Source organism: Myripristis murdjan, chromosome 13, assembly GCF_902150065.1.
Source record: "Myripristis murdjan chromosome 13, fMyrMur1.1, whole genome shotgun sequence".
Classification (NCBI taxonomy): domain Eukaryota; kingdom Metazoa; phylum Chordata; class Actinopteri; order Holocentriformes; family Holocentridae; genus Myripristis; species Myripristis murdjan.
Genome location: NC_043992.1, coordinates 5216360 through 5233322, shown reverse-complemented (window position 1 = coordinate 5233322; position 16963 = coordinate 5216360). Strand labels below are relative to the sequence as shown.

The 16963-nt window shown below is 46.3% G+C and overlaps 1 protein-coding gene across 1 annotated transcript in view; it reads left to right on the top strand.

The window, feature by feature from the left end:
• The window catches only part of nova2 (NOVA alternative splicing regulator 2), a 97006-nt gene that overhangs the window by 17197 nt on the left and 62846 nt on the right, over positions 1–16963 (top strand). Inside the window, exon 3 of the mRNA XM_030066280.1 lies at positions 5135–5278. Within this exon, the coding sequence (XP_029922140.1) occupies positions 5135–5278 (144 nt within the window). The remainder of the gene's footprint in view (positions 1–5134; positions 5279–16963) is intronic.

Below are 16963 nucleotides of genomic sequence, written 5' to 3'. Positions count from 1 at the left end.
ATCATGTAACTTACATCAGCCTGATTCTAATTTACTGTATAATGTATAGGTCTTCTGGGTAATTATGCCGTTAAAACCTAAACTAGCTCTTAAAATGGCGGATAAACTTTATTGGACAAATAAAAAAGGTGGGCAGACTGAGGTTAAGTGGGTTCAGCCTCCTCTGCATCCACTGCAGAGCCGAGGAAGGCCGGAGGAGAGTCGGGTTTCCGTCTGCACGAGGCGGCCGGCCGGCTGTGCTCGAGCGGCCTGAGCGCTGACTGAGAGGCCGGAACAACATCCACATGACGTGGAAAGCGGAGAGTGAGCTTTCTCTGACTGGGCTTCACACGGCGTGGAGCTTCTGACAGGAGACAGGCCGCCAGTCTGAGGAGTTTCACATCAAATGCAGCAAGAGATCAGATGACACTGTTTGATACAAGGGCTTTCTGCTCTTGATGAAATTAAAACCATGGAAAGTAGGTAACTTAACCAAAACAGCATTATATCACTTTTACAGACGATATCATCTCTACGTTAGAGATTCAACTTCCTTTTCCCAACATGGATATACAGTGTTTTGGAAATGGACCGTTAAATTAAAGAAATGTTGACTCAGTATTTCATACGGCAAAGTTAAATCCCTGTGTGCTTCATGCATAAACAGTCGCAGCAGAGGAAATAACTGTGTAACATCTGTAAACATCAGAGGAGGAAATAATGGAAGTGAAAGTGGCATGTTGCGGTGTTTGTGTGATGACGGGCTTGTCGAGGGAGAGCCGGCCGGGTTCCCAGAGCCCACGAGTCACGCCGTAACGCCGTCGGCTCTGAGCTCCGTTGGTGTCCCAGCGATGGGACGAGACCATTGGTCAGCGCTCAGCCAATCACATCAGGTCAACTGACTGTCAGGCAGCGCTGCAACCGCAGCAGCTTTTAGCCCGGATCACCGTAACATTTCCCAAGAACAGAAGAATTCACCACATTTCAACGTCCCGGCTCTTTGCGGCCATGTTGGTTTCCCTGTCACCTGTCATCGACCAGCCAATCAGACGTCTCTCACAGGTTTCAGTCAAACGTACAGCTCCAGTCCATGAGGGCTGATCCTGGAAACCTGGACCTTCACCCTGAGTCCCGTGTGGTCCTGCTCAGTGTGTCACACAGAAGATGCTGTGTGTTTTTACAGCGCTGGCTGTCCTCAGCCTCCAGTCTGGCTCGCAGACTGAGAGAACAGCGGAGCTACGAGGTGCCTTGCCCTTGTGAGAAAGTGTGCCCCTGTAATAATAATCCTATTTTAATCTGCCTCCTGGGGTTCTGTGTCCTGGATTATCAAATATGAAGAATGCTGCTAGGGAGGGAACCACCGAGACACAAAGAGCTCGTGTCACTTTAAAGAGACATAACACTGTAAAAATGATGTGGACATGTACACGCAGAACAGCTGACCTCAAAAAGAGGAGAGGAAGACGAATATGAGAAAAAACAACAACAATAATACTTTGATCTCATCAGTGGATTAGACATTTGAATAAATATGTTTAAGAAGGCAGTGTTTCAGAGGGGATGGTGTTCAGGCTGAGGTTGCCTCTTAATCTTGTGTGTTTGGGTGAAATGGGCCTTTACAGAGAAAGGCAGGCAGGGAGGAAAAAGACACGGCTCTTTAGTTGACCTACAGCACGTCGATATGATCGCCCCGGGCACAAAGACACGTCTGTTTCCGAACAGGGAAGACTTTACTCTTATCTGCTGATTCCCAAACACACACACACGCACACACACACACACACACACACACACACATCCTTGAAATCCTTGAAGGAAAGTAAAGGAACTAAAAGGTTGCAGGTTCAATGCTTGCAGCAGCCTCACTTCCTGCCGCAGTGTCCCTGAGCAGAGCCACGTGTCGTCTGGATTAGAGCATCAGCATATTCCAAAAAAAAAAAAAAAAAAAAAAAGAAAAAACAAAAACGGTTTCTAATAAGTTCTGACCTGTTGGCAGCGCTCTTTAGTGAGAGTGACTCATTTATTCTTACAGAAACTACGGAGGACTAAAAGTTGCGAGGCCTCTCTCTCTCCCTGCCGTCACAAGTGTCTGCTGGATTCACACAATAACCAACATAACATTTCAAATGTCACATCTCATGAGGTCACATCTGTAATGGAGGTTTGTTTTTCAATTCATACGGAAATACCAGGTCACAGCCGCGTTAATGAGGCGCCTCCTCCAGCAGAGGCTTTCCTGGACGGATGCTCGCATGCCGGCGGGGAGGACGTCCTCTGTCCGCTGCGGGACGGGACGAGGTGTCATCTGGGATTTTAGTTTTCTCAACTCATTAGAGCGTTCTAGCGGTTCTAGTTTGCTTTTACCTGCTGGGTCATCATATCCTCGTTAGTGCTGATAATACGATCGACATCGTCATCGTAGCGATATTGCGGTATTTGGTCCAAAATAGAGACTTGATTTTGTCGGCAGCGCTCAGCTCTTCAGTGAACCTATGACTGACACATTACCAGTGTTGGGACCAATTACTCACAAAACTAATAAGTTCCAATTACTAATTACTTCTGTAAAAAAGTCATTTTGATTACTACTCAATTACTGCTGCAGAAGAGTAATTCAATTACTGGGGAAAGTAATTTTTATGATTACTTTTTTCTTTTCTTAAATCCTCTTATTAATGCACATATTTTTGTGTTGCTGTTGCAGTGTGGACATTGCTGTCAAATTTCATCTATCATTGTCAGTGTTGGGCACGTTACTTTGAAAAAGTAATACATTATAGTTTAAAGTAGTGATGCCAGCTTGTCCAGGTGGGGAATTGAACCCCCGGTCTTCTGTATAGAGAGAGCCGTCGGGGAACACATGCGCTTCTTGTAATTTGTGCTCATTCTCCATGCATGTTGATAAGTTACAAAAAACTGCAAAGTCCGACCGGTTTGAATATTGACACACCGCTTTTTCTCCACAAGACGTACATTTTTTGAATAGGATAATAAAATAATAATAATTATTAGTAATAAGTAACGGCTAGTAACGGCGCATGTAACGGGGGAAACAGTAATTTCTTTGATTACTCTTTGCTGATAAAAGTAACGCTGTTTCTTTGTAACGCCGTTACTCCCATCACTGCACATTACTAACGAGTGTCTCTTGTGTTTCAATATCTCTTGAACGCACAAACCGCAGTATTGCCACAGTACCAGCAGGTATCCAGTTGAAGATCTTGTGATATTTGACTGTGATGGTGAGGTGGACAGGGAGCTGCTCGCTGCTGCTCAGGACAGACTTTGGGACTTTCCTCCTCCCGTGCGAGCGGAGGAGAGCAAACCTGACACCAGAGTTTGATTTGGGACAAAAGGAAGAACCTGCTCCAGTTTGATTAGTCGCGCTGATTGCTCCTCTCAGTGTCAACTCCCCTTGCTAATTTAGGGCTTATGAGACAGCTGGAGTTTCTCCTTGTTTTGTTTCTCATAAAAATCTTCCCCGGTGCAAACTCTAACTTGTGAACACATCTTTGTCCCATCAGAGCAATTCGCTGATGTCAGCGCTGCAGACATGAAACGCACTGCAGCATGAGAGACAGACAGGTTCCTCTCGTATCCTCGGTTTACACAAAGCCGTGCGTGTGCAGGTGTTGCCCCGGCCTGGTCGCAGAGAGAGATCCGTCTGCCCGTCTCTGTTTGTTTAAAGGAAAACCAAATCTCCCTCTTAACCCGTCATTTAGTTTCATATTGGGAGCTGAAGCCCTGCCTCTCCTCCCAGCAGCTCTGCCAGCGGGATGAGGCAATCTCACTTTCCCCGCTGCTGATCAGCTGGTTCGTGGAAGTTTCTGGAACCAGGAGTCATTTTCTTGATCAAAGCGGGCTGATCTGCCTCATTCTGCCTTGTTTCAACACATTTATTCTTGTTCCCGCAAAAAATTGGAAACATGTGGGCTTATCTCACCACACTGGCAGATTTTTTTTTCATTAGTTTAAATAAAAGCAAGATTTCTAGCCTGAATATGAGGCTGGACGTCCTGTCAGGATGGAAAATGGGCTTTTTTTTCTTGCCTGTCAGTTTGAACATGCGACTGTACATTCATGTGTGGGTTCAGCATCTCTGCATGTGCAGCAGGTGTGTGTGTGTGTGTGTGTGTGTGTGTGTGTGATCATGTGTTGCTATGCACGCGCGAGGCGTTGCATCCACAAACATCGGTTTGAATCTGATTATCTTCAATAACAAACCGGCGAGCGGCATATCCCTCAACCGCTTCCCCCGGTGCCAAGGCGCTGACGAGGACCAGATTCCTCGGGCCGACGCCGAAATTAGATCAGGCCAATCTGGACGGAGTGTTTCGAGGCGCACACACACACAAACGGGCATGTGGAGAAAAGAGAGAGAGAGATAACGGCGGCAGGGAATCATCAGATTATGGAAATAATTAGTTGTCATGGATATCAGTCATCGTTTGATGCGATTGGGTGGATTTATGCAGCTCGGGGAAGCCTTGGAGAGAGCGGAGCGAGGGAGGAGCACAGGCCCTCTCCTTCAGCGATCCCTGCGCAGGACGGGGCGACAAACACGGCTCCCTGAGCTTTCCTCCGTCTAATTTGGAATAATCTGGCTTATGTTGGAGCAGAAAATATCAAGAAATAAAATAGCAATAATGATAACTTGTGACAAATGTGAAAGAAAAGCAGTGTTAAGGGGTTAAATCAGTGTTTAATTTACTCTCTGGCATATGCAGAAAACATCCCCACACATGCATACTGTAGCTTTTTGTTTGGTTTTTTGTTCACTGCAAAAACGCAAAATCTTACCAAGATTATTTGTCTTATTTCAAGTCAAAAATGTCTTATTACTAGTAAAAATATCTCATTACACTTAAAATAAGACATGATCACCCCAGAAGTAACTTGTTTTTAGACATCATGTCTAAAATCATGTCTTATTTTAAGTGTAATGAGATATTTTGACTAGAAATAAGACATTTGTGAATTGAAATAAGACAAATAATCTTAGTATGATTTTGCGTTTTTGCAGTGTTTCTCAGCTTTTCCTTTCTATTTTTTTCTTTTTTTTTTTCTTTTTTTCTTTCAAATAATCTGCCCAGACTGTAGTAACTCCTTCTGCTTTCCCGTCCCCTGACTTCCTGTTTCCTGTTTCCTGCTGCAGAGGAAGGCGAGTACTTCCTGAAGGTTTTGATTCCCAGCTACGCGGCGGGCTCCATCATCGGAAAGGGCGGTCAGACCATCGTCCAGCTGCAGAAAGAGACCGGAGCCACCATCAAACTGTCCAAATCCAAAGACTTCTACCCCGGTAAGGCCACCCCGCCGCCGCCGCTGCCGCCGCTGAACGAGAGAAAAACACACACACACACACACACCTCCCCTCTGATGCTCTGTGACTGTCAGAAACCATCAACCAAGTGTCATAATTTACTTTTTTGTGGTGCGCCAGGTTTCCCTCTTGTCCGCCTCGTCGACTCCCACTGCACTCGGTGATTTCCTACATTTCCCAGAATGCCTTTCTGACATCCCAAAGAAAAAAATGGTTTGAGCTCGTTGCTTTAGTTTTTGGAGACGGCAGAGAGCCGTAACCATGACTGAGAGCCTTCCCTGTCGAGGAAAAAGCGAGAGCCGCCCCTTCGTCAAAAACGCGCCTTGTTGCCGCAATGCATTCTGGTCTGCTGAGTCGGCAGGTTTCTCATCGCGTAGCGGTTGAAAGAGGCTCTCGAACGACGCCGCAGAAACTTGACGTTTACTGACGATGCTTTGCTGAAACATTTTCTGCAATTAAAGCTCAACAGCTGCTGTTAACAGGGCTCAAGTGTTTTAGAGCGGATTTTTCCTTTAACGACAGCTGCCAGACCAGTGTAATTTTTAATGGTAACAGATAGATAGATAGATAGATGGATGGATGGATGGATGAGTTAGTGGATGGACACTGAAACGGTGATTTTTCTCAGCGTCTCCTACATCTGTCGGCCCCCTTGGCCCGGCGGCCCGGCCTGGGTTTCGGGACGACCCCCCCTCGCCCCTCGTGGGCTGAGGCGCTGAGAGCGGGACCCGGTCTGTGTGCGACTCGCAGACGGAGGGATGAGGTGGCGGCTGGACGGACGGACAGATCAGTGCACGGCTCTCGGAAGGCATTAGGGAAGCATTTCATTAACCCAGACTCAATCTATCATTTATGCATGACGTTACAACACACACACACACACACACACACACACAGGAGGGCAGTGTGTGGGTGCTGAGTGGCGTGCACGTGCGTCTCCCCGAGCAGCTGACTCGTGCACATTTACAGCCTCGTTTCAACACCGTTTCACAGATTTATGGACTTATAGTGGCTGCCCCTGTCTTCTGCTTGTTGTCCCTGAGACTGTGTGTGTGTGTGTGTATGTGTGTGTGTGTGTGTGTGTGTGTGTGTATGTGCGTTATGGCCCCAGACTTGCGCTGTCTGCATTCGTGACTCCTCAGGGACAGAGGGGCCATGACTGGGCTCAGGTTGCACACACACACACACACATGCACATATATACACACACACACACACACACACACACACACACACACACACTTGCACAGAGACAGTCCATCACAGATAGGGGATTACAGGATCAGAGGTGAAATTGTATTTGTCTAAACTCTTAATTCTACCCTTATGTGACATCTGGGCTGGTCTGTGTTTTTCTTTGGTGTGTGTGTGTGTGTGTGTGTGTGTGTGTGTGTGTGTGTGTGTGTCTCGCTGCGAGCCGGCCCCTTTCCCTTGATTAGGTTTTGATTGTTTGTGTGAGCGGGGGGGGTGGAACAGCAGGTCGGCCGCCGTGTTAACACGCAGCGCGTCGACTCTGACTATACACACACACACACACGGAGGCGTTACACAATGACGCAATGCCGCAGAGCTTTACCACACACACACACACACACACACACACACACACACACACACACTTTAAACACACAGTCATGTTTGTAAAGGCTCGTTTCCCATCTCAGCAACAAATGTAAATGTAAGACATGAAGCTGCGTGTCGGTGTGTGTGTGTGTGTGTGTGTGTGTGTGTGTGTGTGTGTGTTATCTCCAGGCTGCTGCTGCTCTCGAGCTGGAACACGTGGCAAAACTCTGTTGTCATGATTTAAGTGCCTTCATATGTTTTCAGTTGAGCTTGTGTAATGTTAACATGTGCGTTTTGGGGAGGGAGCGCTGTCCCATCGAGGGGCGTGCAGGACGATTTAGTGTTTCAAAATACGTCTGCTGGAGTCAAACGCACGGCTGTGCTGAGATGAAAGCCCCTTCACAGTGAAGTAATCCTCGCAGGCCGTGGCTTTCTTCAATAATGGATCAAGCCAAACAGCCTGAACTCGGGGTTTCAACGCGAGCGTCACGGCGACGCGGGCCCGAGCTGCCGTGCGGCGAAGGCGGCGCCGCACCAGACAATGGCGCTACCAATTAAAGTGGAAATGTGCCCGGTGTGCTCCCGGTGTTATGGCAGCGCCTGCGGAGCCTCTGATGTAGTCGCTGCCTCTGAGCCGGTCCCAGCGTGGCGCTCCTGCAGCTCTGTCAGAGACGTGTCGGACGCGCGGCGTGTTGTTCTTAAATATGTTTGAGAGCGGCGGCGCGGAGCTCGCACGCGGGACGAGGCCGCCGAGGGGGGGAAGACAGCCGAGATGCAGCCTGAGAAGGACAAAGAGGAAGAGTGCAGCAGATACAGTGGTCCGTCGTTTATCACGGGAGTTACGTTCTAAAAATAACCGGCAATAGGCGAAATCCGCGAAGTCGTCAGCTTTATTTTTTTTACAATTATTCTAGATGTTTTAAGGCTGTAAAACCCCTCACTATACACTTTATACACTTTTCTCAGACAGGCATTAACATTTTCTCACTTTTCTCTCTTGTTTAAACACTCTCAGAGTTCAAACCTTCGTAGAAAAATAGCCTAAGTCCAGTAAAAAAAAAAAAAAAAAAAAAAAGCATGCAAAATTACACTAAAAAAAATCCGCGAAACTGCGAGGCCGCGAAAGGTGAACCGCGTTATAGCGAGGGACAACACTGAAAAAACGCAAAATCTTACCAAGATTATTTGTCAAAATATCTCATTACACTTAAAATAAGACATGATCACCTCAGAAGTAACTTGTTTTTAGACAATTGTCTCTTGTTTCAAGTGAAAATTCACTTGAAACAAGTGAAAATTTGCTTGTTTCATTGGCAAAATTTGTTTCTTGTTTCTAGCTAATTTTCTTTAAATTGTCTAAAAACAAGTTACTTCTGAGGTGATCATGTCTTATTTTAAGTGTAATGAGATATTTTGACTAGGAATAAGAAATTTTTGACTTGAAATAAGACAAATAATCTTGGTAAGATTTTGAGTTTTTGCAGTGAACTGTACTCTCTGCGATGGCTTCGTACGCATGCCGTGTGGCTGAGCTTTGTTCACACCGTCACAGCTTTATTTTCGATTCCAGGAGACGTCCCGAGGTTTCCGAAGATCCCAAACTTGTGCTGCTGAATTCCAGGGAAATACATCCGAAATGATGCACAAGGCACAGGGTTTCCTCCAGGCTTTTTTGAAACTGTGGGGGACAAGCTAAGCCAGTGTGCTGCTGTGAGCCAGTGAAAATAGAGCAGAGTGGCACCTCTTCACTTTGTTACACAATCTATGTCAGTGTGGTGCTGTAGCTGGAAAAGTTTCTCTGCCTGTTGGACTCGTACGGTGCAACAGCAGAATCAAACAGGCGGATGATGACTCCGCTGTTCATTTTTCAAAATAAAATTAATTGCAGTGTAGTGTAACATTTCATGATATTTAAATTATCATTTCAAACTCTGATTATAGTAAGTATATGTGCACAAATATAGGCTATATATATATGTGTATGTATATCCATTCATACAATATACTTTAAATTGTTTTAACATCTGAAAAAAAAAAAAAAAATCATCATTCCAAAGGCGTGGCGGCTTTTATTTTGCCGTGTAGAGGAAACATGTGAGACATGTGGATCTTTTCTGCTTGATGTGATTCTGCAGCCACAAAACAACGGCACCTTGCCTTTGAATGTTTCACTCAGTATCAGAGTGATGGAGCTCCAATGAAGCTGCAGAAGAAAACTACATGATGTTGTCGTGCGGCCCTGAATCAAAACGTGTTGCTGACGCTGAAGCTACTTTCAGGGAGGAATCCGGGATTAACACACAAGAATCAGCAGACTCACTCCGTTAGGCACAGGATGTGTCTGTGGAGAATAACACAGATTTCCGGCTTGTCTTCGGCCCAGTGCGGATTTAAAACGACTGAACCCTTTTCCTGTCGGCGCTGCAGGCGTCATATCGCTGCTTATTGTTGTGGACGCTTTATCGCCGCTTGATTTCTGTCCAGTTCTTCCCGAAATGTAAAAAAAAACAAATATAGGCAGAGGGGATTTGGAATCTAATGCCCGGGATTTACTGTGCTTCAACTAAAGGAAATATTTTCTGCATGTTGAGATATGAGTTATGTTATTGCACAGAAGGAGCCGGGGAGGCACCTCTCGCCCGGTGCAGGAGGGGGGGGCAGTGATCAATGGTGGAGGTGAAGCTCCTCTTTAAAGGAGCCTGCAGCTCCGGACGCTCTCATTTTTTCACTCCTCGCTGTCCAAACTCTGCTTCTCTGAGGTTTCCAAGTATTTATTTGGTTTGAAATTCTCAGCGGCCCCCTCTCATATGTGTGTCTGTGTGTCTGTGTGTGTGTGTGTGTGCGTGTGTGTGTGTGTGTGTGTGTCAGTTCAGTGTCGGGGTCTGCAAACAGGCCCCCGTTGTTTGACACCAGGACACAAGACTGGGATGAAGTCTGCCAAATAGAACAGATGCAAGGTGCAAGAGCCTCCAAGACGCACACACATGCGCGCGTGCACACACACACACACACACACACACACACACTTACATACACAAACACACACATACATACAAGAGACACATGCATGCACACAAGTGCACACATACATACATACATGTACTCTTAAATGCAGGGCAAGGGAGCAGACTTGCACACACACACACACACACACACACACACACACACACACACATGCACACACACTCTGTTAGGATCTGTTGGCCAAAAGTGCTTCACAGCTAAAGAGAACTCACCGAAAAAGACAAAAGAGAGAAGAAGGGAGAAAAGAAAGAAAGAAAAACAAAGAGGAGGTTGTATGGGCCTCATTCTTGAGGAGAACTGAAGGAACTGTGTGTGTGTGTGTGTGTGTGTGTGTGTGTGTGTGTGTGTGTGTGTGTGTGTGTGTGCGTGTGCGTGTGTGTGCGCATGCATGTGCCCTTCCTCTGCGCTGAAGGGGGCATCTGTATGCAAATGAGACACGGTTCTTCCTGGGTGACAAATCAAAAGGCCCACCTGCTACAAGGGCTTGTCTGTGTGTGTGTGTGTGTGTGTGTGTGTGTGTGTGTGTGCTGGGAATAACAGGGCCAGTCTAATGAACAGAGTAGAGAGAGGACTGCAGTGTCTTGGCGAAAGCCTCTCATTCCTCTCCTCTCGCTCGTAGGAAGACATTAGTCGCCCTCCTTTCCTCCAGTCCCCCCAACACACACACATACACACACACATGCCTTCCTTCTGTCATGGAAAACCAGGAGAAGGTCCTGGAATTTTGAAAAGGTTTGTTTTCTTGCTCTGGAAAATGATGTTTTGGTAAAGTCATCAGTTTTCACACGAGGATGATTTCACTTTAATTTCCCCGTTTTGTTAAATGAAGGTTCTGTCTGAATAAAACAAGATGTGCTGCATGCCACTCCTCTACTGTAAGAACAAAAAAAAATCAAAAATTTTCAGTGTTGACTTAACCCTATAAAGCCATTTGTATCATATATGATACACATTGTCAATTCTGTTTTCCGTTTTCAGTTTAATCAATACTTGACCAAAATACTGTTGTATACCTTTGGACACTTCCTCTGTTCACCCTGGACCATACCATTGGCACTTCAAGTACATATCATATATCATACACCAGAAACATATTTTTTTGAATTTTTTTTTATATATATATATATTTTGTTATAGGACTAAATAAAGGGTTCAATTTCAAAAAATTGGAATTTTCTGCCAATTCTTTCTAGTTCAGGCTTTATAGCGTTAAAGGAATTTTATTTTATTTTTTTCCAAAATGAGATCATAGTTAAAAAAAGTGACACCAACCCAACAAAATGACACAAAACCCAACCTGAGAGCATTTCCTAGAGCGTATGGACAGACAGGAGGAAAGCTAAGGTCTAAGACAAAACTAAACAAAGACACGAGAAACACCAAAGCCGTGAGCTTCAGCTGCACTCGAGACGTGAACTCGGTCCTGAAGACGAGGTGGGGGTGGGGGTGGGGGGGCAGGGCTGCTGCACGAGCAAAAGTGATGGGGTGGAACAGGATGTAGCCTGGAGAAATTAAAAAAAAAAAAAAAAAAGCCGAATCATCGCAGAGAAACAGAACATGAAACGGGACATTTCAACAATAACAACAATATTATGTAATGAAACAGGAGAGAGGCAGCTGCCGTGTGTGTGTGTGTGTGTGTGTGTGTGTGGAGATGAGGCTCTGGGTTGTGTGTGTGTGTGTGTATGGTCAGGTCCCTGTGAATTGACAGTCACGTAAATTCAAAGTTCAATCAGTAAAAGCTCCATGCACCTGTCCCGTCGGGGCAGGCTGTGGAGACGTCCCGGGACTGGACCAGGGGGAACATGCAGGGGCTCTTATTTTGAAACCCTGACCTTGCCTTGCCCCGTTCTCTCAGCCTAAATTCCTGCAGTAATGTATAACACTCCTCCTACCACTCCTTCTCTCCCCTCACCCCTCCCTCCCCTATCCCTCCATCCACCCCTCCTCTCTCTCTCTCTCTCTCTCTCTCTCTCTCTCTCTCTCTCTCTCTCTGTCTCCTCCCTCCATCCAGCCTCCCACCTCCTTCCTTTTCCTTCTCTCTGACTCTCCGATCCTTCCTCCCTTGCTCCTTCCCTCTGTTCCTTCATCCCTCCCTCTGTGCCTCCTAACCTCCTTCCATCGCTCTTTCCCCCCCTCTCCCTCCCTCCCCTCCTCTTCTCCCTCCCTCCCCCCTCCCCCCTCCATCCATCCGTCTCATCTATCTGGAGAATAGTGCAGTAGCAGCACTTAAGCCGACGACCAATTAGCTGGGAGCAGCAGTATGGGGACTAGACAGCCCACCATTCATTCTCTCTCTCTCTCTCTCTCTCACACACACACACACACACACACACACTGCTGTGCGACCCACTATTCACTATTATGGCACAACAGATTTATTACATACCCATACAGTACAAGGCACTGCCGCTTCCAAATATAGCTTCACTCTGTCTCTCTATCTGCCTTTCTATTTGTTTCTGTCTCCATCTCTCTCTCTCTCTCTCTCTCTCTCTCTCTCTCTCTCTAAGCTAACTGGACAGGGAAGGACATAACAGTATTTTATATGTCCTTGTGTCTGCAGAGGCTGTATCCAGCGAGGGACAATGAAAGGAAAAAAAAAACTACTTTCCACAAAGATATTAAGGAAATAAAAATGCCTGTGTGCGTGTGTGTGTGTGTGAGAGAGAGAGAGAGAGAGAGACAGAGAGAGATTAAAATTATCACAAAGCAGCAGCAGCGCTTGTTAGCCGCTGTTTTTGGACAAAGCTGCGTTTCTTTCTAAGTGTATGATTCTCATCTGGTGTAAATCTCAGGAACACTGGTGTGTTTTTGAAACAACAAATGGGTTTGTAGCAGGTTCCAGTGGTTCAAGGCTAACGAAACTCACTCAGCGTCACTTCCAGTGCAGGACAAAGGGCCAAAATTTTGGTTTGAGTGGGTTTTTCAATGACATCAGCATGGCAGCGGCAGCCTTTGTAGGAGCCTCCCTTCACACATTCATCCTGAATTTATCCTCTGTATGTGCAGGGTGTCTGCAGCTCTTAAAATATTACACTGAATAATCTAACGTCAAGTCCTAGAAAGCTCTTAAATATGATTAAACGTTGCCTTTGAGTCTTAAATTCTGTTCCTCAGCTCTTAAAAAGGCACAAACGTGTGTTTTCAACTGTTTATTGTTACTCCACACATGTATTTTTGTGGTGAAAAGGCTCTTAAATTGTCTTCAATTTGGCATGAAATGGGTCTTAAAAAGCCTTAAATTTAAGTTCCAGTCAGCCTGTAGTGCTGCAGACAGAGACGGAGAGCTTTCCTGAGCGCTTCACTGTAAAAACAAATAAGTGGCTGTAATTGTAATACAAGTGTCTAACACTTGATTTCTTAAGCAGCCGGCTGCCAGGTTGCTCCCTGCACCTTCACGTGTTTGACAAGAGAGCCAGTCTTGATGCTTCACAAGCCCGTTTTGTTAGGAGGACGCATGCAGCAAAAGTGCAGCGTTTGCTGAGCAAACACACCGTAAAAAAAATAAAAAAAAATAATAAAATGAAATTAACAGTGGGGCTTGTACATCGGCTGCATCTGTTGTTTCTCAGCCTGTGCTGGTATCACAGAACAAACACAGCCGCGGCCCTTACACATAAAATATTCATTCGCGACACCTGTTTTATAATTAGAATCGACCCGCTGCCCGCCTCGTCCCCTTTTACTCTCCTCTACTAAAAGATATTGACCTCTGGTGAGGGGACAGAGCAAACCCATGAAGATAAACTAAAAGCTGGAAATGAATTAGTATTGACTCCAGCAAAGTTCCCCCCATCTGTCCTGTCGCAGGTTTACGGGACACAGTTAGTCTCAGTGTCACTGGAGAGAGGAGATGGCACTGTGGGGGTTTCCCACAGCAGGAAGGCCACCGGGGTCACCTGGTCCAGGACGTCAGGCTGCTCTGTCTGAAGTGTCTCACTCACATCATGCAGGCATATTGCTGCTGCATGTTCACTGCAAAAACAAATCTGCAACTTAAAGTAAACCCAGTTCAACGTGGATTTCCTTATTTGGTGCTGCACTTGGAGACTATCTTCATCAACTGCCAAGATGAGTTCCTGAAAATGACTAAATGTAATAAAAGGGGCTGTATTTTCTACAATAATCCACTCCGGCCGGACGTGTGGGGCTTCAGTTTCCCCTGCAGGGTATCGCTGTTGTCTGGATCCTGGTCCGAGCAGCCAGCAGAGTGAAAATGAAGCAGATCCAGGTCGTATCCGTGTGTTCACAGCCAGCTGTGCTCACGCGCTGAGGCCTTTCACTTGGGAGGCCCGCAGCAGTCGACCTGATGTGGCAAAGTGTGTGACAGACGCCGTGGCCACTTAAAGCTCCGTGTTAAAGTGGAGACCTCGCCTCCTCTGGCACGTTGGTAAAATAATTCTTGGTGAAATGGTGGATTTACATGCGGGGACACGGCGAAACTGGTGTGCCGTGCTAGCCGGCTCCTGGTTACTGGCAGAGGAGAACAGGTGCAGCTGAAGAGGCAAGGTGGAGGAATAAAAGTTGATCAAATAAAAATATAAAAAGTTAGTTGGACTCAGTCTGCATAGAAAGTCAGTTCAGTTTCAGTTTTCTGGTTTCATGATTTTTTTTTTTTTTTTACCCCCAATGAGGAAACTAAAAACATTTTAAATATGGTAAAAAAAAAAATGGGATGAGATAATTCCAGTTGTTTCCAGACGTTTCTTGGACCGCGCATCGTCGTCTTGATCCTCGTGGCCAGAAAACTTCCAGAAACAAATGAAACTGTTGCTGGAAACAAGTGGGATCATCTCAGGCCGCCGGCAGGTTTTTGGACGTGTCTGAGGAAAAAACAAGATTTGAACACTGAATATGACACTAAAGGACTTGTTAGGGTGCAGATTTTTTTTTTTTTTTTTTTTTTTTTGCTGTGAATTCCTCCGATAGCGCTCAGCACCAAATAAATATCATTTTCTTGCACACCAGGCATGTTGGGAATACTTCATCTGAACTGTGGAGCGTTGACTCAGCTCGGCTCTCCGTCTTCCTCCAGCAGTGCTTTTTTTTTTTTCTCAAGAATGAGAGCAGACTCCAGACCCACTACATGGAGAAAAAACCCCAAAACACAAGGGTTTATGGGTATAAGGGGACGGGTATGGACATGTGATAGACCGCCGCTCATGTTCGCTCCTTTCCTCGTGCGATCTTAACTGCTCTGAGAGGGAATGTAATGGGATTTGTTTTGCTCCCCGGAACGTTCCGGCTTCTTGGGAGTCCATGTGACTTTTGTTTACAAGTCCTGGTTCGCCTGTAACGGGTCAGCGTGAGCCTCAACAGAGCAAATCCAAAGATGCAGCAAAGTCAGAACAAACTTTTTCCACTGCGGGCCGGACCAAAGAAAACCAAGCCTAGGTGTGTGACTTCATCGGCAGCAAAGCCCTTATCCCAGAGTCTCTCTGTGTATTTGTGCTGTGTGTGTGTGTGTGTGGACAGGAATATCAGCGTCTATTTGTGCTCGATGTGTGTCCGCACCGTGCCAGGGGCCGGCCCCCCTCCGCCCCGTACCCCACCCCGACCAGCACACATTCCTGCAGCGATGATCTCACCGCCACATATAACCCACTTCAATGAGTGCAATTTAAACCCAATCCCAAATCTTAACGAGACGCCTCCGAGCGCGGGGAGCACATGTTAACGGCCGACGTCCCCCTCCCAAGCTGATGTGACTCACGTTCCCGGCTCGCGGGGAGACAGGCTGGATTCATTTCTCATTAGTGGCCGAGGAAACCTCGTGCAAGGCGCGCTCGCTGATTGTAACCCGACACTCGATTGATTATCGGGCGCAGTAACAAGTCATTCAATCATATATTCAGTGTCAAAATCTGGTTTCCTTTTTAAACCATGCGGGAGAAAAAAATCTGCCGTTGGGATGCGATAACCCCCGCTCGTTTCCACAGCAGTTTCCCTTGTTTCTGGAATTTCTAAATATGTGGAAACAAGGCCCATCAGCCCGCCGGGACCAGGGAAGTGACACCTGATGCAGGAAAATTGTGGAAACAAGTTGATTACCACTGGGAATGAGTGGGTCTGTCTCATCCCACTAGCAGATTTTTTTTTTTTATAATATTTCAACATGGATATGAGATATTTTTTTTTGGAACAGTATAATGGAGGAAAAATTGCAGTGATGAGACTAAAAACTGTCCCGTCATTTTGTTGTTTGACCTGATTTTTCCTGCTTAGTCCTTCTGTCTGATCACCTCTAATCAACCACATGTCTCTCTCTCTCTCTCTCTCTCTCTCTCTCTCTCTCTCTCTCTCTCTCTCTCTCTCTTTCTCCCTCCCTCTCTCCTGTCTGTCCTCTGTCACAGCGTGCCTCCATTTTAGAGCTTTGTTTTAATCCAGGGCCGTGATTGCAGTTTTCAGTATTTAATACCCCATCCACACACTAACACACACACACACACACACACTGCCAGCACGCATCTGCCACAGACAGACACACACGCTAACATGCACCTGACCATCACACACACACACACACATGCCCTGCCCCCAGGCTTTATCAACATTACTGATTTCAGTGCCCTAAGCCTCTTATGCAGCTCTAAGCTCTCAGACTGAAAGATGAAAAACTGCAATATAACATATCACACACACACACACACACACACACAGAGAGAGAGAGAGAGAGAGAGAGAGAGAGAGAGAGAGAGAGCACACATACACACCCAGCTGGGATGAGTTTCCTGTTTGCTCGTCATTTCCACTCTTCATTAAGCGACGTGTTGGTAATAGATGTCTGCTGTTAACCACTCGTAATGAGATGATGCCATTCAATTAAATGTCTGCTTTGCTTCTTTCTGAGTTTTTTCAAATTATTCCGGCAAACTGATGTCGGCGTGGCGTCTGTGTGCCGCCTGCGACACAGCCCAGATCGGCTCAGGCCCTTTAAACCTCGTCGGAGCGCTCGCTGTTCTCTGTGCAGTTTCTTCATGAACTTTAGTCCTGCAGGATCCTTTTGGCCTTACGAGGCACCGTAGCCCTCAGCCACGCTGCCGATGAATCATTCATCAGTGTCAGTCATTTGCT